This window comes from Mesoplodon bidens (genome assembly GCF_964165515.1).
Source record: "Mesoplodon bidens genome assembly, chromosome: X".
NCBI lineage: Eukaryota > Metazoa > Chordata > Mammalia > Artiodactyla > Ziphiidae > Mesoplodon > Mesoplodon bidens.
In genome coordinates, this window is record NC_138163.1 from 58,170,866 (window position 1) to 58,194,198 (window position 23,333).

At 39.5% G+C, this 23,333-nt stretch overlaps 1 protein-coding gene across 1 annotated transcript in view; it reads right to left on the minus strand.

Moving 5' to 3' along the window:
* Window positions 1–4,452: 4,452 nt before the first annotated feature.
* Window positions 4,453–23,333, minus strand: part of DIAPH2 (diaphanous related formin 2) — an 897,118-nt gene continuing 878,237 nt past the window's right edge. Inside the window, exon 28 of the mRNA XM_081223297.1 lies at window positions 4,453–9,768. Within this exon, the coding sequence (XP_081079423.1) occupies window positions 9,704–9,768 (65 nt within the window). The 3' untranslated portion in view covers window positions 4,453–9,703. The remainder of the gene's footprint in view (window positions 9,769–23,333) is intronic.

Consider the following 23,333-nt stretch of genomic DNA (forward strand, 5'->3'; position numbering starts at 1 on the left):
TAGTAGAAGGCAGAATGAAATAAGGGCCGTAATAGGAGCATGAACAAATTGCTACGGGAGCTTAGATTACACAATTTATTTTAATGAGGAAAGGAGAATTAAGGAAGGCTTCAGAAAGGCAGCACTGGTCCTTGAAGAATTAATAGGAGAAAAAGGGTGAAGTTGGGCAGTGAGGTCATACCAGTCAGAGTAAAGTGCATAAAATAGCATGAATGTATATACGTGTTTGAGGATGTAATCATATGTTTGTTTATCACTGGCAGGCTCAAATGATAAACCCAGTGCAGCATGGCTGGAGGGATGGCAAAGGGGCTTGGAAGTTATGTTTGAGTCTGCTCCTGGAAACTTTGATGCCTGTACTAGCTTTGTTAATTAAGGGGAACAATCAAAATTTTTGATCAAGAATGGCGTTTTAGGAAGCAATCTCTAGCAGTGCGAAGGACAGGTTGAAGAGCTAAAACACTGAAAACAGGGAGACCAACTTCTGTGCCTGACTGGATATTAGGGGAGAAGGAATAATACAAAGATGCTTCTGGTGTTTTTAGCCTTAGAGATTGGGAGAAGTGTAGTGCCCCTAATGACACGGGCAACCTGGAGAGAAGGATCAGCTTGCTGGAGAAGAACATATTTGGCTGGGAGTATACTGAGTTTAGCGTGTGAGCTATCCTTTACAGAGGGAGGGGGGTTCTGGAGCTCTGGCGAGATCTAAGTTACCTGCTCATGGGAAATTGTCAGAGCCATGGATACGGCTACCACGACCCGGATGGTGGGGACAATACAAACGAACACTGGAGATACTGCCTGTATTTAGGGGTCATGTGACCCCCTACATATGTGAATATTTACATATTAGTAAATATGTGAAAACAACCACTAATAAATGGGAGTGAAGAATTTTCTGAGTGGTGGGAGAAGACAAGGCTAGGTGTATTTTGTGCCAAACTGGCAAAAAGTAAGCAGGATGAGGATAAAGGGGAATTCGTAGGATTTGGCAATTAAGTGATCCGTGGTAGCCCTGAAGGAGAGAAGATTCACGGGAAGGTTGCTGTTGTTGTTTAATCAGATAGAGGAGACTTGAGGATGCTTGTAGACTGAGAGGAAATGAGCTGATGGAATAATGGATGTGAAAAGTGAAAGTCCTTTTGAAAGTACAAAGCACCACACAATACAAGGTCACAGCAAGTCAGATTTTTATCCCAGATGCTCTAGAGTTGAAAGGTCATTGACATCTAACAGATGCTTTGATTTTTATCATTATACTGAGTTCTGCTAAGGAGGCCTTATTCCTGACCTCTTTCATCTCCCTTTCCTCCCTCCTCCAAGCACCACCATAAGTGTTACCAGTCGTTCAGCTGTTCAGCCGGGTAAAATACTCATTACTTGATTTTTGTCAGCAAGTCTAGGTCACTCTGCCATTACATATCACAGGTTTCCAAAAACTGTTTAAAGAGAAAATTCTTAGGATTTGGTTATTTTCAATGTAATTCCCATTGTGATATGCAGGTTTTTGTAGGAAAACAAAGGGACAATAACACAAGGTGTTTGTGGGTAGGGAGGAGATGGAGCAGATTCGTAAACCAGGTCCCCTTCCAAAACAAAAAAAAATATTAGCTAAAATAAAGCCATTCAGTGTCACATGTACACAGCAGTTGAACGTACTGAGGAGGGAAGCCTTATATGGTTGTTAGAGTAGAAAGGTATTTAGCATAAAGGGAATAGACCTGAGTAGAGTTTGAAAGTCTGAGAGATTCCTGAGAAAACAGTAAAACAGGAGAATTTGCTGTTATTTTAGAGAGTAATGGTTTTTCAAGAACCTTGTAAATGTATGACTTAAAATATTAACCAGACACTTAAGAAGTCCTAGCTATGAACTAATTAAAGCGTTTCCCACGAATTATGCTTCATCTACATGCCTTTCTTTCCTGTCAGTATGGGACCAAAACTGAATCAGTACATTTTAATGTCCACTCAATCTTTGTCAGTTTTTCCTTTCTTTGAACAGCCATTCAGTGTTTTGACTTTCAGTATTATTGAGAAGAAAACAAAAGAGAAGGGACTGGAAAGGGAAAGAGAAAGGGGAAAAGAAGAAAAGGAAAGAAAAAGAACACAGCCTAGAGAGGTTACCCTGGTCCTTATTACCATAATCACTACAGTATCACTAAATACGCTCCTGTGTGGAATCGTTTTCTCCTGCCTGCTCTATGTCTTCATGACTTGATGCTACTTGTACATGAGGTTTGTTTGAGCCATTCAACAACACAGATAGTAGGATCGTATCAAGTGTCAGAGCTGCAGCTGTACACATCCATGGTATCACTGCAATGATGAGCTCTTCTTCTTGTGTTCAATTTTTTCTGTTGAAAGTAGCCCATCAGTCACTCAGGCCTGAAACCTTGGTGTCAGATTTGAATCTTTCCTCTCCTCACACCCTCAACACCTAGTTGAGTTGCCAGTTATTTAGATGCTACTTGGATCTGTCCCACTGATGCTATCCTAGTTCAGGCCTTCATTAATTATCAAAAGTATTATTGCAAAAAAAATATTATTGCAATTGCCTCCAACAAAGTTGGCCTTCTGTGACCTCTCCCATCTGTCTTACACAGAGCTTCCATCACCATCTTCCTTAAGTGCTCCATGTCATTTCTTTCCTCAAAATCCCTCAGTATTCCCCAACATTTATAAAATCAAGCCCAAACCACACAACCACTGCTGCCTTTCATGGAATCTTAAGTTCTAGTCCAACCGAATTGCTCCATATTCCTTGCATATGCACATCAAAATTGTACTTCTGCTTATGCCTTCCCTCCCTCCTCAAAAAGACGTTAAGTTCCATGAGAATAGAGCCCACATCTGTCCAGTTCACTGTTATGGTCTCAGAGCCTAGCATTGTGGTTGGCACACAGTAGGTGCTCATTAAATTTTGACTGAATGAATAAAAACCTACTTACCCTTTAAATTTCATTTCAAATGCCACCAGTGCCAAAAAATCTATACTGATACCTGCTTTCCACCTCAATACCCACCTCACCTAAGTCAACTGTGTTTTCTGAACTCCCCTAGGCCTTATCTGTACCACTCTTACAACACTGATCATGTGCTTTCCACTTTGAATTACAGTTCTTTTTGTACATGTGCCATCTCCCATTAGACTGTGAGATCCCTGAAGGCAGGAGCTGTGTTTAATTCATAATGGTGTCCTGAAAAGTAATGATGTCCACTGAACGGGCACTCGGTGATTAGAATAGCCACACTGGAGCCTTTAGCGAAGTAGAGAAGTTGAAGGTTTATTATTAATATTTCTAATAATATGATAAGAGCCCTTGTGCTTTGCTCATACACATCAAAAGGTGAACATATTTTCTGCACCTTAGCCAAAATATAGGTAAAAATACTGGCTGAACTTCTATTAGCCAAGATATAAGGTCATCATGGCTAAAGTCTGAACTCTGCCTAATCTCCAAGAACTAGGAACAAAGTTGTGATTTGCACAATTCATGAATTTGCAAGTTGTTTTTCCCTGCAGTGGATACTAACTATAATAATATTTTACTTGTGGCTATTGGGACTCTAGACATCTAAATAAATTCAGTCTGTAAATGGGATCTTTGGCTATAGCTTTCTTTTTACTATAAATCAAAACTATACACCCTGTTACATGCATTGCATATATATCAATTTCCAGATTTCCATTTTCCTTTGAGCTCTTGGCATTAAGCTCGAATTCCCGTAGTTGTGGATACTAAGGTTTTCAGACTCCCTACAAAGGAGTTTGCCTACTTGGGTCTTTGGGGGAGAAAAAGACAATTTTTTTTGATTCCTGGAGCAAACCATTCCAAGGGAAACAATGGTCTTGCCAGGTACTTTGGACCATATCACTTATAGACCTGGTTATTACCTTGTCCAACCCTCCATCTTCAAGTCAGCCCACCTATGATGAGAAATTCTTTTGAAAGCCCTCCAGAGAATAAGTATCTAAAATCCTTTATGACTAATTCCAGATTTTTAACCCTCTGATCATTTGAAGCCCATTTACTTTCATTCTATAATCATGGTAAAAAACCCTTTTCTGTAGAAACAGTTTCTCTGGAGGATGTAAATCACCCTTCTGACTTTTCTGGACTTTTAAGTAAGTAAGTTGTGCAAACATCTCTCCACTACTCTGGCAAGAAGTGCTAAAGACTACTTAAAGAAAATCTTATGATTCCCACAGGTGGGCGTGTCTTTGAATATATCCCATGATATCCACCTGACCAGGTCCTTATAGAAATACTTTTGTACTTCTGTTAAGCTGAAGCTTCTCCTTCTAGAATGTTCTTACATTCCATCTTTATACTTCTTCAGTTTGTGCCTTTTCACCCATCCTTAGTATTAATTATCATAGGCAGCACAACATTTAATGTAACCTTAAAGTATTAATTATCATAGGCAGCACAACATTTAATGTAACCTTAACTTTATTGAATAAGTAAGTATGCATTACAGATAGATTGCAAGTCATTCTTGGTCCTGCAGAGACAGCTGTTTATGCTGAGGCAAAATGAGAACATGAATCCACGGTTCTACTGCTACTGAAATACTTCTGAGTGTCTTGGTATGGGCACAATCTCCCTCAATATCCATTCAAACAGGTTTTGCCGTCACCTCTCCTTTCAGCTGAGGGATTCACAATATCTAAAATAAACTTGAACGCTTCTGTATCAGAGGTAGTTTTATACCTACATTATTAATCATAGAAAACATTTGGCCAAAGACTCCATAAAAGGGGCAGAGAAGATACACCAGAGCTCAAAGTTGGAACCAATTATTTTTTCAAGCTAATTGGCCACAGTAACAAAATTATCAACTGAATTTTAGAATAGCCTGTTCAGCCATTTAACATCAAAGCATGCAGTAGCCTGTGCATACAATAGCTCTTAGCGACAACCTTGAATTTGGCTTGAGCACCAAGGATGCATTTCAAAATGTGAAAAGTACATTTATGTGCAATGACTAGTGTTGTGAGCTGAAAGGTGGCTCCCCAAAGATACTTCCATGTCCTAATTCTCAGAACCCGTGACGTTAACTTAGTTGGGAAAAGGGTCTTCACAGATGTAATTAAGTTAAGGATCTTGAAATGAGGAGATTATCACGGATAAACCGGTGGGCCTCAAATGCCTTCACAAGTGTCTTTATAAGCAGGAGGCAGAGGTAGACTAGACATACAGAGGGCAAGGTGATATGAAGACAGAGCAGAAAGAGATTTGGCCACAAGCTGAGGAATGATGACAGTCACAAGAAACTGGGAGAGGCAAGGAACAGGTTTTCTCTTAGAGCCTCCAGAGGGAGTACAGCCCTGCTAATACCTCAATTTACCACTTCTGGTCTCCAAAACAGTAAGAGAATGAATGCCTGTTGTTTTAAGTGAACGTTTGGAGTACTCTGTTACAGCAACCATAGCAACAAACTACAGATTTTGGTACCAGGAAGTCAGGGACTGCTGTAACAAATACCTAAAAATGTAGAAGTGGCTTTGGAATTAGATCATGTGTAGAGGCTGGAAGAATTTTGACGTATGTGATTGATAGAAAAAGCATGGATTGCCTTAAACAGACTGTCGGGAAGAATAGGAATGTTAAAGGCGCGTCTCGTGAGGGCTCAGAAGGAACTGAGGAATATTTTATTGAAAACTAGAGGAAAGGTGATCCTTGCTATATAGCGGCAAAAAGCTTATCCAAATTGTCTCCAACTGTTGTGTGGAAAGTAGATCTGTAAGTGATGAATTTGGATATTTAGCTGAGGAAATTTGAGAGCAAAGCATTGGCGGTATGGCCTAGTTTTTTCTTGAGCTTAGAGTAAAATATAAGAGGAAAGGGATAAATTGAAGAAAGAACTGTTAAGCAGAAAGGAGCCAGCACTTGATGATTCAGGAAATTCTGGGCCTATTCAGATTGCAAAACATGCTAAAATGAAGATTCACTGTTAAGATAGTGTGGATAGTGTGCTCTGGAGAAAAGCCAAGGCTGGATAACCTTTGGCTAGTGCTGTAGAGATTAGGCATTGACTCACTCACTGATCCACTCAGTCATCTCAGTAGAAGCCAGGAACAGAGGTGGTGTTATCTGGCAAAGATCTGTGAGGACTCTCTTGTCTCACTAGTAAATCAATATGATATATATGGGGAGCCCACAAAGTTTTTGAGAAAGTTATACCAGCAGAAACAGTTCCAGCTTGGCCTGAAAGGGACAGAGACAGGACAAAATGAGAGAAGGCGGTCAGACTACCAAAACTTTACAGGCAGGAAGTAGGCTGATAAACCTGCAAAGAGGTGATACCCTTCAATAGAAAAGATCAACCCTAGGGCAGAGCTGCAGGTTTAGAGGCAGAAATACAAGCCATGGGCACAGAGGCAGAGACTTGATCCATGGGCCAAGAGGCCAGAGCTGCAGGCCTAAAGGGTGTAGCCCTGAGACATGGAGGATTACTGTCAAGCCTTGAAACCTAACGGGATTCTGCCTGGCCAAATTCTTAAAATCATCAGGACAGGTGACTCCTTTCTATGTTTGTTCCATTTTCTCCCTTTTGGAATAGGAATGTCTATAACTATTATCATATGCCTGTCCCACCACTGTATTCTGGAAGCAGGGGCCCTGTTGATGTCTTGTTTCACTGATTCACAGACGCAAAGGAATTTTGCCCCAGGGTTTTCACCTATAGCTGATTTAGATGATCTAGGTGAGCTTTGGGACTTTTGAACTGAAGATGTTTGGATGAGATTTTAGACTTAGGGTTGAGACTTTTGGGAATGTTGGGATAGGGTGAATATACTTTGCACATGGGACAGACATAAATTTGGGGGTCCAGAGGGCAGACTGTCATGGGCTAAAGGTCACCTCCAAAAAGATATGTCCACTTCCTAATCCCCAGAACCTATGAATGTTACGTTTTTGGGAAAAGGGTCTTACAGATGTAATTAAGTTTAGGGTCTTCACATGAAATTATCCTGGATTATCTAGGTGGACCCTAAATTCCAACAAAAGTATCCTTATAAGAGAGAGGCATAGGGAGATTAAATACACAGAGGAGAAGGTGATGTGAAGACGGGGCAGAGAGAGATGTGGCCGTAACCAAAAGAATGCCAATAGCTACCCGAAGCTGGAAGAGGCAAGGGAAGAGTTTCTTCTAGAGCCTCTGGAGGGAGCATGGCCCTTGATTTTGGACATCTGGCTACCACAACCATGAAAGAATAAATTTCTGATATGTTAGGTCACCAAGTTTGTAGTAATTTGTTACAGCAGCCAAAGGAATCTAGTATAACTAGTAAACATTTTAAAGGGTTTTGCACTTTTAAAAAACATTCTGAAGAAAATCTGCATAAATTGGTGCTTCTCACGTGTGGCAGTAATAAACCCAACAAAAGACTTTAGTATAATTTGGTTCTATACTAAAAGTGTCACTATGTACTTTTTTCTGGTGATAATTTTCAATCTAAAACAAAACTGCAAATGGCTAGAGCAGGACCATTATAAATCTGGGAAGCAAACCCTTTGAGTTATCAGAACTTCGTGAAAGACCCTGAACAGTCTCATAATGTTTGTGAAAAGCATGTGGACTTATTCTAAATACAAATATATAATTTATCAATAATAGTACTTTTTTTCCCCACAAACTAAAAAATAAGGCAAGTTCACATCTGGAAAAGGTGATATGCATCAGTATGTCCACCTTGACCAGCCTGATAATATGGCATGGCAAATGCCCCTAAATATTAGTCAGGGTGAATATTTCAAAATATCATTTTCCTACAGTCTGAAAAGCTATCAAAAGACTCAAAGAAGCCATACCATGAAGATTTCAGAAAAGACTTTGTGAAGTTAAAAATACATACATTAAGTATTTACATAAATTAGTAGAATCTAAATCTTTGTTGTTGTTGTTATTGTTAAAAAAACAGTGTGTGAAATTGATATGTCCCTTAAGCTTGTTTGTGTGTGTGCATATGTGTGTGTCTTAAGATAGATGATAGGATAAAATTGTAAAATCTCAGATCCTGTTACTGCTTTTGATTTCTGTCTTGTAGCAGCTTCAGAGCTTTGTAAAGGATAAGACCCAAGTAAGAATGCACTGGAGGAAAAGGCAGAAGTTTGAATCACTGTACATCTATAAAAAGGAAACTGTGAGCTATTGGTCACTTGGTTACATTATCTCAGGGAGTGACTTGCCAAGCCAGTCACTTGTTCTTTCTGAATGTCTATAATGTGCTTTGGAGGAAGTAGAAATAGGATTTTCTTTATAAGAAATATACATATAAGAAATCTTTTACAATCATCTGCATGGATTAGTCCAGAGAAGTTATACATTATTACAATGCATTTTTAAAAATAATAGACAAGTTTAGTATAACTTTTCCTCCCTCATCTTTTTAAGAAAAATGTAGAGCCTGTTTTTTTCCTCCTAGAGTTGTTTCGGCAGCATCATTTGAATTTGTTAATATAAGGTAAATAAGTATGATGATGACTGAGAAGTTCACTTAGTCACTGGGATGTGGAATTATTGTAGCAGGAGATATAAATATATACACATATATATACAGATACATACATATAATTTCTTTTTCTTCTTCAGATCACCATGGCAGAACTGGAAAGGGGAGTAGAAAGGCAGATGATAAAACAACTGATCTTTCGGACAGTTTTCTGCTGCCTCCTGCGGAGAGAAATCTTTTTCCCCTCAGGTCTCCTAGAACTCTATTCCCTGCTTTCAAGGGGGTTGTGGGAGAAAGAAGCAATAGAGAGAAGAAATAAACCATGGAGAACAGAGAGCAATATTTACCTTTAAAAATCTGAATAAAGGTAACAGAATTTGCAGGGTCAGCCCTAGCATAAACATTAAAATGTGAGGTTTTCCTCAAAAACAGCCATATAAAGTATTTGTATAAAGTAGATATATGTGCATAATTAGAAAATACCTCTTTAAATAAAGTTTAAATCATTTTCTCTAACTGCTTCTGTTAAACTTTCTGGCTTATTTTTAGCAATGATAAGTGCCTGCAATATCATGCTGAAACTCTAGATTAATGATAAGTTTAATTTCAGCCGAAGCAGATGAATCCATCAACTTTCACTTGAGATAAGATTCTAAGTAACTTGAAGGGGGGTGAAGCAGTACTTTTTCTGAGTTTCCAAAAATGGCTTCTTTTATAGAGTGTGCAATATCAGTGCCTTTCCAAACCATTAACATACACATTTTCACTGGCCTTTTCCTTTTCTATATAATAGGAATCAGAAGTAGACATTGACTGACTAATTCTTTCTATTCTTTTTTTTCTCTTTTCTTCCTTTTTTTTTTGGGGGGGGGTGACTTCAAATTTGAGTTATAATATTATACATTTTTGACAGACTGAATGGTCTTGAAAGTCTTTGGAACTCTTCAATTTCTTACACTTCATCATCACAGTCAGGCCACACACAGTAACAAATAATACACATCTTTACACTAAAAGGGAACGCATGTTTTATAATCCTGGTAATTGTGTTCGTATTAGTGTAACTGTGGGAGGAGTCTTGCAATAACTTTACATATGCACACTATTGCATCTAGCTTAGCTTGATCTTTGCAGAAATGTACTTATTTCCTCTCCATCCCTTGAGTGCATGATGTTTTGTTCTTCCCAAAATGTATGATTTTGTTTACTTTTAAGTATTTTCATATTCTTTGGCATCGGGAATCACTTAGATGAGACAGCTCCATTGTGGCGAGAGCGTGACCTTTCCAAAGGTACTCGTCTGTTATCTGTAAGACAAAGAGAAAAAGAACCAAAAACATGGTGAGCTTTAGATCCCAGCTCTTACGTGATGTCAGGTTGAGAGAGGTTTTCAAACAGTCCTGAAAAATTATTTCAAATGAATATGTAAATAACAAGGAGCCAACATCTGAGGCGTTCATGCTGCAGCTCCCAGGCTGAGTTCAAGAGTTTGCAATCAGCATTAAATGACTTTTCTTGGTAAGTGAAGTCAGAGTGATAAAAGAGATGGAAGAATTCGCTCAAGCACAGTCCCCTTGGAAATAGCAGGTGACAACAAAATTCCTTGGTAAAGATGTTAAATTGAAAGGATCTATGTACAGTGCCTTTTGTTGGAAAGCACTTCCATTCCCCATGAGTTTTCAATCTGTATGTTGGCTATCTCTAGAGCACACCAGCGTGGGCAGAGCAAAGAAGAGTTTTTATTTTTTACAATGATTGCAATATATGGCAATCAAATCAGCTACCAAGTCTTTGCCTGATTATGTGATGTAAACAAATTCAATACATTATATAGTCATTATGGGACTGAATAATGAATACGTCCCATTCCCCTCACCCGTCACGGGAAAAATAATCACTGTAGAGAGAACTGTTGGCACAAAGCTTGGAAAGCAAAGTTTAAAAGCATTAAAAGTTGCTGAAAATAGTTTTAGCTTTAATAGGAAAAGGGTTTACAGCTCTGCATTGTGATGATCACTACTATGTTATTATCACCTCCGTTTTATGCTCAGCTTAAATGCAACTGATGTCGGTGAAAATCCCTTTCTGACAAAAACATAATGCACTTAGATTCTCTATTTAGAATGAGACTAGGTCCCTAGAAATAATGACAACTACCAGCACTTACATAAATGCTAACACTTTACACTCGTTAATTTGCTAATTCACACAACATCCCCGGGAGGTGAGCGCATTTCATTCTATCCTATTATCTCTGCTTTAGTGATGAAGGTTACACAGCAAATCAATGGTATGACAGGGGATTATAATGCAAAGTTAATGCCTAAATGTCAGGCCTGCTTTGTTCAGAGGTAGATGCTGGAGCCTCCCAGGCTCCTACTCATTTCCTCCCTAAGATCATACCCAAGGAGCACATTCTGCCTGTCCCATGGGGAGGATGGACTGTGAGAAATGTTCAGGTTTTGCCATGGGATCTTTCTCACCTGTGCTACTGTTTCTTGAGTGATTCTGGGTAGTCTGTGGTCAGTACACAGAGCAAAAGCTAACTGGCCTCCATAACCTTGGCCTCATTAACACCACAGAATGAGTGCACTGAACCAACCAGCCATAAGCTCAAAGTGCCTTATAATGCAATAATATCACTGAGAGGTGAGAAAGAAAGAGATATTTTCTCTATTCAGAGATATATCTGAGTGATGGATTATTTGGGCATCCTTTTAAAGATACCATTAAAAAATCCATTATTTAGTTTGTGATATGGATCACAATTCAGCTAAAAATGTAAAGATAACATTCCTAGATAAAGGGCTTATTACTTAGATGTCACTGGTTTGCATACAGATTGGTTTGGGACTTCTTAGAAGACATTTACAAATGAGATTATAATATGATGGCTACCATTGCATTGCTAGCATTTAAGTATTCAGTGTTAAAGCTATCAGATATGAGAATGATGGTACCATTTACAGAGGATTGTCCCAGCTCAGAAAAAAGGCTTGTGCCTTGGTGGTCCTACACACTAAGGTCAGCTGGCATTCACACTCACTCCAGGAATGCTATTGGTACCCCATACCACCACTCGCTGACCACCGGATTCAAGAGACGTACCACATACTAAAACCTAGCCTTGCAGCAGTAATGAAGTGATGACAGGATTCACATCAACCTGCAACTGTCTTGGTAGCATCTGGTGTGAGAAAATAAACTTTCAAGTTAAAATGAACTGGGGAAAGGACACTGAAGCTTTTGGAAGGCAGGATAAACACTGGTTGACGGCCCAAATCCAGCTCTTGGCATACACAAGAGAGAATTATTCTATATTTCGTCCCTTCCTCTCTCCTTCTCTCCCTCTATCCCTCCCTTCCTTCTCTTTCTGTCTCTCTCTCTTTAAATTTTTTTGGTACCTAATTGGTACCTATGTATATGAGATAATTATAAGTAGAAGCAATCCTGAAGGGCCATCACTTGTATCTTGGAAATGTCAACCTCCAACATTGTTTATGAGAAAATGACACTAGAAACAATGGCAGCGGGGGACCTTCAGGATAGCGGAGGAGTAAGACGTGGCGATCACCTTCCTCCCCACAAATACATCAAAAATACATCTAGGGGCTTCCCTGGTGGCGCAGTGGTTGAGAGTCCGCCTGCCGATGCAGGGGACATGGGTTCGTGCCCCGGTCTGGGAGGATCCCACATGCTGCAGGGCGGCTGGGCCTGTGAGCCATGGCCGCTGGGCCTGCGTGTCAGGAGCCTGTGCTCTGCAGCGGGAGAGGCCACAACAGTGAGAGGCCCGCATACCACACACACACAAAAAAATACATCTACATGTGGAACAACTCCTACAGAACACCTACTGAATGCTGGCAGAAGACCTCAAACTTCCCCAAAGGCAAGAAACTCCCCCACGTACCTGGGTAGGGCAAAAGAAAAAAGAAAAAACAGAGACAAAAGAATAGGGGCAGGACCTGCACCTCTGGGAGGGAGCTGTGAAGGAGGAAAAGTTTCCACACACTAGGAAGCCCCTTCACTGGCAGAGACAGGGAGTGGCGAAGGGGAAGCTTAGGAACCACGGAAGAGAGCGCAGCAACAGGGGTACAGAGGGCAAAATGGAGAGATTCCCACACAGAGGATCACTGCCAATGATCACTCACCTGCCTGACAGGCTTGTCAGTTCACCCACCAGGGAGGGTGGGGGCTGGGAGCTGAGGCTCGGGCTTCGAAGGTCAGATCCCAGGGAGAGGACTGGGGTTGGCTGCGTGAACACAGCCTGAAGGGGGCTAGCGCACCACAGCTAACTGGGAGGGAATCCGGGAAAAAGTCTGGAACTGCCTAAGAGGCAAGAGAGGAGATCCAGAACACCACCTAAATGAGCTTCAAAGACAGGTGTGAGCCGTGGCGGCGCAGCTATCAGCGTGGACACCAGAGATGGGCATGAAACGCTAAGGCTGCTGCTGCTGCCACCAAGAATCCTGTGTGCAAGCACAGGTCACTATCCACACACCCCTACCCGAGGAGCCTGGGCAACCCACCAATGTCAGGGTTCTGTGATCCAGGGACAACATCCCTGGAAGAACACACGGCACACCTCAGGCTTTTGCAAAGTCACGGCAGCCTCTGTCGCTGCAGGCTGGCCCCGCATTCCAATTATGACTACTGTACCCCTCCCTCTCCATGGTCTGAATGAGCAAGAGCACCCTAACCAGCTGCTGCTTTAACCCCTTCCTGTATGGGTAGGGAACAGATGCCTGAGGGCGACGTACACGCAGAGATGGGGCCAAAACCAAAGCTGAACCCCAGGAGCTATGCAAACAAAGAAGAGAAAGGGAAATTTTTCCTGGCAGTCTCAGAGGCATCAGATTAAATCCCCCATAATCAACTTGATGTACTTGCATATGTGGAATACCTGAACAGACAATGAATTGTCCCAAAATTGAGGCGGTGGACTTCAGGAGCAACTGTAGACTTGGGGTTTGCAGTCTGTAACTGATTTGTTTCTGATTTTTATGTTTATCTTAGTTTAGTTTTTAGTGCTTGTTATCATTGGTGGATTTGTTTATTGGTTTGGTTGTTCTCTTCATTTTATTTTTTATTTTAATAATTAAAAGAATTTTTAAATTATTTTTAATTTTTCTTTCTTTTCTTTCTTTTTTTTCCTTTTTCTTCTGAGCTGTGTGGCTGACAGGGTCTTGGTGCTCTGGCCTGGTGTCAGGCCTGAGCCTCTGAGGTAGGAGAGCCGAGTTCAGGACACGGGACACCAGAAACCTCCTGGCCTCCCATAATATCAATCAGCGAGAGCTCTCCCAGAGATCTCTGCCTCAACGCTAAGACCCAGCTCCACCCAATGGCCAGCAAGCTCCAGTGCTGGATGTCCCATGCCAAACAACTAGCAAGACAGGAACACAAACCCACCCATTAGCAGAGAGGCTGCCTAAAATCATAATAAGCTCACAAACACCCCAAAACACACCATGGGATGCGGCCCTGCCCACCAGAAACACAAGATCCAGCCCCACCCACCAGAACACAGGCACCAGTCCCCTCCACCAGGAAGCCTAAACAACCCACTGAACCAACCTCACCCATTAGGGGCAGACACCAAAAACAATGGGAACTATGAACCTGCAGCCTGTGCAAAGGAAACCCCAAACACAGTAAGTTAAACAAAATGAGAAGACAGAGAAAAACACAGCAGATGACGGAGCAAGGTAAAAACCCACCAGACCAAACAAATGAAGAGGAAATAGGCAGTCTACCTGAAAAAGAATTCATAGCAAGCGTAGTAAAGATGATCCAAAATCTTGGAAATAGAATGGAGAAAAATAAAAGAAACGTTTAACAAGGACTTAGAAGAACTAAAGACCAAACAAACAATGATGAACAACACAATAAATGAATTTAAAATTCTCTAGAAGAAATGAATAGCAGAATGAATGAGGCAGAAGAATGGATAAGTGACCTGGAAGATAAAATAGTGGAAATACCACAGAGCAGAATAAAGAAAAAAGCATGAAAAGATTGAGGACGGGTCCCAGAGACCTCTGGGACAACATTAAATGTACCAACATTCAACTTAAAGCGGTCTCAGAAGAAGAGAGAAAAAGAGACTGAGAAAATATTTGAAGAGATTATAGTTGAAAACCTCCCTAACATGGGAAAGGAAATAATCAATCAAGCCCAGGAAGCACAGAGAGTCCCATACAGGATAAATCCAAGTAGAAACAGGTCAAAGCACATATTAATCAAACTGTCAAAAATTAAATACAAAGAAAAAATATTAAAAGCAGCAGGGGAAGAGCAAGAAATAACATACAAGAGAATCCCCACAAGGTTAAGAGCTGACCTTTCAGCTCAAACTCTGCAAGCCAGAAGGGAGTGGCAGGACGTATTTAAAGTGATGAAGAGAAAAAATTACAACCAAGATTACTCTATTCAGCAAGGATCTCATTCAGGTATTTTTTGTTTTTGTTTTTTTGCGGTACGCAGGCCTCTCACTATTGTGGCCTCTCCTGTTGCGGAGCACAGGCTCCGGACGTGCAGGCTCAGCGGCCATGGCTCACAGGCCTAGCTGATCCGCGGCATGTGGGATCTTCCCGGACCGGGGCACGAACCCGTGTCCCCTGCATTGGCAGGCGGACTCTCAACCACTGCAACACCAGGGAAGCCCTCATTCAGGTGTGATGGAGAAATTACAAACTTTACAGACATGCAAAAGTTAAGAGAATTCAGCACCAACAAACCAGCTTTACAACAAATGCTAAAGGAACTTTTCTAAGCAGAAAACACGAGGAGGAAAAGGCCTACAAAAACAAACCCAAAACAATTAAGAAAATGGTAATAGGAACATACATATCGATAACTACCTTAAATGTAAATGGATTAAGTGCTCCAACCAAAAGACATAGATTGGCATAATGGATACAAAAACAAGACCCGTATATATGCTGTCTACAAGACACCCACTTCAGACCTAGGGACTCATACAGACTGAAAATGGGGGGATGGGGAAAGGTACTCCATGCAAAAGGAAATCAAAGAAAGCTGGAGTAGCAATTCACATATCAGACAAAATAGACTTTAAAATAAAGACTATTACAAGAGACAAAGAAGGACACTATATAATGATCAAGGGATCAATCCAAGAAGAAGATACAATTGTAAACATTTATGCACCCAACACAGGAGCACCACAATACATAAGGCAAATGCTAACAGCCATAAAAGGGGAAATCGACAGTAACACAATCATAGTAGGGGACTTTAACACCCCACTTTCACCAATGGACAGATCATCCAAAATGAAAAAAAATAAGGAAACACAAGCTTTAAATGCCACATTAAACAAGATGGGCTGCATTGATATTTATAGGACATTCCATCCAAAAACAACAGAATACACTTTCTTCTCAAGTACTCATGGAACATTCTTCAGGATAGATCATATCTTGGGTCACAGATCAAGCCTTGGTAAATTTAAGAAAACTGAAATCATATCAAGTACCTTTTCCGACCACAATGCTATGAGACTAGATATCAATTACAGGAAAAGATCTGTAAAAAATACAAACACATGGAGGCTAAACAATATGCTACTAAATAACCAAGAGATCACTGAAGAAATCAAAGAGGAAATCAAAAAATACCTAGAGACAAATGCCAATGAAAACATGATGACCCAAAAGCTATGGGATGCAGCAAAATCAGTTCTAAGAGGGACCTTTATAGCAATACAATCCTGCCTCAAGAAACAAGAAACATCTCAAATAAGCAACCTAAACTTACACCTGAAGCAATTACAGAAAGAACAAAAAACCCGGCAAAGTTAGCAGAAGGGAAGAAATCATAAAGATCCCATCAGAAATACATGAAAAAGAAATGAAAGAAACAAAGGTAAAGACCAATAAAACTAAAAGCTGGTTCTTTGAGAAGTAAATAAAATTGATAAACCATTAGCCAGACTCATCAAGAAGAAAAGGGAGAAGACTCAAATCAACAGAATTTGAAATGAAAAAGGAGAAGTAACAACTGACACTGCAGAAATACAAAAGATCATGAGAGATTACTACAAGCAACTCTATGCCAATAAAATGGACATCCTGGAAGAAATGGATGAATTCTTATAAAAGCACAACCTTCTGAGACTGAACCAGGAAGAAATAGAAAATATAAGCAGACCAGTCACAAGCACTGAAATTGAAACTGTCATTAAGAAGCTTCCAACAAACAAAAGCCCAGGATCAGATGGCTTCACAGGCAAATTCTATCAAACATTTAGAGAAGAGCTAACACCACTCCTTCTCAAACTCTTCCAAAATACAGCAGAGGGAGGAGCACTCCCAAACTCATTCTTTGAGGCCACCATCACCCTGACACCAAAACCAGAGAAAGATGTCACAAAAAAATAAAACTGCAGGACAATATTACTGATGAACATAGGTGCAAAAATCCTCAACAAAATACAAGCAAACAGAATCCAACAGCACATTAAAAGGATCATACACCATAATCAAGTGGGGTTTATCCCAGGAATGAAAGGATTCTTCAGTATATGCAAATCAATCAATGTGATACATCATATTAACAAACTGAAGGATGAAAACCATATGATCATCTCAATAGATGCAGAAAAAGCTTCGACAATATTCAACACACATTTATGATAAAAACTCTCCAGGAAGTCGGCATAGAGGGAAACTTCCTCAACATAATAAAGGCCATATATGACAAACCCACAGCCAACATCATTCTCAACAGTGAAAAACTGAAACCATTTTCTCTGAGATCAGGAACAAGGCAAGGTTGCCCAATCTCACCACTGTTATTCAACATAGTTTTGGAAATTTTAGCCATGGCAATCAGAGAAGAAAAAGAAATAAAAGGAATCCAAATCGGAAAAGAAGAAGTAAAACTGTCACTCTTTGCAGGTGATGATACTATACATAGAGAATCCTAAAGATGCTACCAGAAAACTCCTAGAGCTAATCAATGAATTTGGTAAAGTAGAGTGATACAAAATTAATGCACAGAAATCTTAGGCATTCCTATAAACTAACAACGAAAAATCTGAAAGAGAAATTAAGGAAACACTCCCATTTACCATTGCAACAAAAAGAATGAAATACTTCAGGATAAACCTACCTAGGGAGACAAAAGACGTGTATGCACAAAACTATAAGACACTGATGAAAGAAATTAAAGACGATACAAATGGATGGAGAGCTATACCATGTTCTTGGATTTAAAGAATCAACATTTTGAAAATATACTACCCAAAGCAATGTACAGATTCAATTCAATCTCTACCAAGCTACCAATGGCATTTTTCACAGAACTAGAACAAAAATTTCACAACTTGTATGGAAACACAAAAGACCCCGAATAGTCAAAGCAATGTTGAGAAAGAAAAATGGAGCTGGAGGAATCAGGCTTCCTGACTTCAGACTATACTACAAAGCTACAGTAATCAAGACAATATGGTAGTGGCACAAAAACAGAAATATAGATCAATGGAACACGATAGAAAGCCCAGAGATAAAACCACGCACATATGGTCACCTTATTTTTGATAAAGGAGGCAAGAATATACAATGGAGAAAAGACAGCCTCTTCGATAAGTGGTGCTGGGAAAACTGGACAGCTACATGGAAAAGAATGAAGTTAGAACACTCCTGAGCACCATATACAAAACTAAACTGAAAATGGATTAAAGACCTAAATGTAAGGCCAGACACTATCAAACTCTTAGAGAAAAACATCAGCAGAACACTCTCTGTCATAAATCACAGCAAGATCCTTTTTGACCCACCTCCTAGAGAAATGGAAATAAAAACAAAAATAAACAAATGGGACTTAATGAAACTTAAAAGCTTTTGCACAGCAAAGAAAACCATAAACAAGACCAAAAGACAACCCTCAGAATGGGAGAAAATATTTGCAAATGAAGCAACTGACAAAGGATTATTCTCCATAATATACAAGCAGCTCATGCATCTTAATATCAAAAAAACAAACAACCCAATCCAAAAATGGGCAGAAGACCAAATAGACATTTCTCCTAAGAAGATATACAAGTTGCCAACAAGCACATGAAAGGATGCTCAATATCACTAATCATTAGAGAAATGCAAATCAAAACCACAATGAGGTATCACCTCACACTGGTCAGAATGTCCATCATCAAAAAATCTACAAACAATAAATGCTGGAGAGGATGTGGATGAGATGGAACACTCTTACACTGTTGGTGGGAATGTAAATGATACAGCCACTATGGAGAACAGTATGGAGGTTCCTTAAAAAACTAAAAATACGACTACCATATGACCCAGCAATCCCTCTACTGGGCATATACCCTGAGAAAACCATAGTTCAAAAAGAGTCATGTACCACAATGTTCATTACAGCTTTATTTACAATAGCCAGGACATGGAAGCAACCTAAGTGTCAATTGACAGATGAATGGATAAAGAAGATATGGCACATATATACAATGGAATATTACTCAGCCATAAAATGAAATGAAATTGAGTTATTTGTAGTGAGGTAGATGGACCTAGAGTCTGTCATACAGAGTGAAGTAAGTCAGAAGCAAATACCGTATGCTAACACATATATATGGAATCTAAAAAAAAATGGTCCTCATGAACCTAGGGGCAGGACAGTATTAAAGATGCAGACGTAAAGAATGGACTTGAGGACACGGGGAGGGGGAAGGGTAAGCTGGGACGAAGTGAGAGAGTAGCACTGACATATATACACTACTAAATGTAAAATAGATAGCTAGTGTGAAGCAGCTACATCACACGGGGAGATTAGCTTGGTGCTTTGTGACCACCTAGAGGGGTGGGATGGGGGGGAGATGCAAGAGGGAGGGCATATGGGGATATATGTATACATATAACTGATTCGCTTTGTTATACAGCAGAAACTAACACAACAGTGTAAAGCAATTATACTCCAATAAAGATGTTAAAAAGAAGAAAAAGGAAACAATGACAGCAAGACTGCTCTGGGTTTCTGTGATTTATTTACGATTCTCTGTATGTATGTTAAAACTATTTTAGGTACAAAATATATTTATACTCTAGAGCTGTATGGATCAGGTAGAAGTGCAATTTGGACGATAATATGTTATATGTATATATAATATACATATATATGAATATAAATATTCATCTCTTCTCACAGTCTAATAGCTTGAAATCTAATGATAGCAATTTTCATACTTGGATTCATGCCTTCTTTGAGGCAGAGATTGAGAATCACTGAATATTTAAAAATACAACTTCTATATTTATAGTATTAAATTCTAATGGGTAAAAAATCAGTGGTTTGACCCTCATAAGGTCAGGACACATGGTTGGCATTAAATTTATGAGAAAAGAGCAAATGCTAGTTATTATTGCTGTCGGGGTGATGGAGTAATTTGGGTGATTGTGAGAGTGACTGCACTTCCTATTTGGAAACATAGGTGAAGGAGGCAGGTGCCCATGTGATATGATTTGAGAGCTCCAGGAGTCCCAGACTGAACCAAATCCACTTTTCTACCCAGTCTTATTCTCCCAACACTACTGATACTAGAATAGTTTAGAGGGAAAAAAATAGGAGTCTCTCCTCCAAAAAGTCAATAGTTTAAAAAATATGTATTTACCTGAGGTGATGCGGAGGGCTTTGTTAATAAGTAGTGGCTTCCCTTTCCAATTTGCCTTGTTGTGTTTCTGGAAATGAAAGAGAGGAAGATGGGGGGAGGCATCAGGCTATGTGTGTATACTTGTTGGGTATATTGTGCAATGAGATACAGGAAAATACATTTCATCAGAGGTTGAGGGAACATGATTTGTCATAATGTTCCTCTCTTTCCATTTTCTGAATGTATGAGGTAACACAGTGAATAAGAAAGCCTAGAGAGTCCAATGTATCCTCATGGTCTAAGAATTCACTAAGGGATTCTATTGTTTGTAAACACAAGGATTAATGCAACAGTAGAGCCTGAGATGTCCATCCCAAGATGTACGCTCTAAGTCCACCATAGTTGGGCATACATACCCTATCAGATTCTTTTTGGTCACCAAAGGCTTGATGCCCTATGTGAAGGTGAAAAGATTCTGATATTACAGACAGTAACCTGGTCATAGTGTGAAACTGAAGAGAGGGGAATAGTTATATGAAAATGTGCAGTCCATGGAGGAGGGGTGACCAAACCTAAAACAAGATGCCAATCTGTCACAAAAAGAGAATATAAATACATGGTCCAGCTTTGACATGATTCTGCACATTGTGAATATCAGGTTAACCAGTTCAAACCACTTTCAAGCCTTTCTCCACTGTCATAAGAGCAGGAAGCTCTATGCTTTTTCTGAGCATAAATTGATTTGGCATTCATCTCAAAACCTTCCCAATAGAGTCCTGAGTGAATAGATTAAACCTGTTATTGTATTGCTCTAAAATTCATTCATGCAATCATTTATTCAACAACTATGTACAAAGCACATCATCCATGAATTACCTGAATGTCACAAAATTTCAGATCATACCTAAATCTACTCTGCTAATTTCCTTCCTACTGAAAACTTTGTCAAAGTGAGATAACTGAGGAATAAGCATATGATAGATAAAGCTTAAACAAAATGTGGTGTGAGATAGACCAAAGGACTCAAGCCTGTGGAATGTAACCTGGGAACGTTTAATTACTCCTCTAATAAAGTGAGTGTATGCCAAAGGTACAGGGCTGTGTGTTGGATATTGCATGAGTAGGTCAAGTTGAGATTGAAAACATGTGATAAAAAGACCATGTCCATTATTCATTTCTCCCCAGGCTAGGCATCCATCTGTTGTCTGTAGAAGAACTGTTTCCTTCCTGGTGCTTCATAGGCACGTTAGATGTACCAACGTTGACCTAACACAATGCAACTATACTCTCCCAATAGGGTAACATAAAATAAGTGTGCCTGGCATATACTGCACATTGTGCTACAAAACATCCCGTTTTAATGATAATTAGTTGGCTAGAAAACAAAGGAAAAGAAAGCCTCTGCAATTTACTGTGAGCTTTCTTTTCTCCAAAGCTCTTCAAAAATGATGGTGTGGCAGATTGACCATTAATGGACAGGCATTGTTCCCAGCAAAAAGAGCAAACAGAGGATGGGATTTGCGCAGCTCAGGCTAAGAAAACCAAGAAAACTTTAGGTTGCTTTGGGAAATGTCTATTGAGTAGCTATTTGCATGCCAAACACTGATGAAAGATAATTATTTTAGACTGTTATAGTGAAATCATATCATATGAACTTACATCTTTTTTCCCTTCTGTCCCATGATTCCAAAACAGTTTATGTTTTTTTCTGTGCTTTTGGAGATCCTGACTTGATACAGTTTCTCACTCACTAGAAACGACTGGAAGGAAAGTGGCAACAGAATTAGGCTTGGGTCTAACCTCTTGGTGGAGGACAGCCAGTTTGTTGACTAGATTCATTCTCTTCACTTACCAGAATAATGTCTTTAAAAAAAAAAAAAAGTTGAGCTCGAACTATATATTCAAATTGGTGTTCTACTTTTTCATTTAACATTTTATTGTAGAAATTTTCCATGTCTTTAAACTTCTGAAACATGATATTGAAAACATGATTTTTAATGGCCACATACTCTTCTTTTTATATAAATATGTCACAATTTGGTTAACCATTTCTCTACTGTTGGACATGTAGGTTGCTTCCAAGTTTTTGCTATTATACAAAGCCTTGCAATGAATATCCTTATAGTTTATATCTTATTATATACATCATGTGTAGAAGTGGCATTGTTAAGTATGCAAAATTAAGTCCAAATTGTATTCCAGAATACATGTATTAATTTAAATCCAATCGGCAGTAAGTAAATGAATTTGTCTGTCTTATTGTTGGGTATTAATTTTTTTTAAATGTGCTAATATGAAAAGTGACTAATGGCATCTGATTCTTTTGGCCCTTCTTCAAATCTTAGTAAAGTGGAATTTTTCATATGTTATTATCCATTTATATTTCTTCCTTTAAATGTTGGTCATATCCCTTGCCCAATAAGTTGATCGATCTTTTACACTGTGATCCATTCCTTTATTGTTAACCTTAGGAAGTCTTTCTCTAGCCAGAGACATTTGATAAACATTCAACTATATCTCTTCTTCTTCTTTTTTTAAAATTTATTTATTTATTTATTTAATTTATTTTGCCTGTGTTGGGTCTTCATTGCTGTGCATGTGGGCTTTTTCTAGTTGTGGTGAGTGGGGGTTACTCTTCGTTGTGGTGCACGGGCTTCTCATTGCGGTGGCGTCTCTTTGCTGCAGAGCATGGGCTCTAGGTGTGCAGGCTTCAGTAGTTGTGGCACGCGGGCTCAGTAGTTGTGGCTTGCAGGCTTTAGAGTGCAGGCTCTGTAGTTGTAGCACATGGGCTTAGTTGCTCCACGGCATGTGGGATCCTCCAGGACCAGGGCTCGAACCTGTGTCCCCTGCATTGGCAGGCAGATTCTTAACCACTGTGCCACCAGGGAAGTCCTGATATCTCTTCTCCTTTAAGGTTTGATTTTTTCTAACACTTATTTAAATGATCTAGAATTTATTTTGTTGTACAATGTCAGGTAAGTTTCCACATTGCTTGCTTGCTTTTTTCCTTGCAAAGAGGAAATGGGTTGTCCCAGCATCATCTGTTGAATAATCATGAATTTCTACACTGATTCATGATTTTTTTTAAGATTTGTGTGTATGTGTGTTTTAATACAATTTATTTATTTAATTTATTTATTTTTGGCTGTGTTGAGTCTTTGTTGCTGCACGTGGGCTTTCTCTAGTTGTGGCGAGTGGGGGGCTACTCCTCATTGCGGTGCATGGGCTTCTCATTGCGGTGGCTTC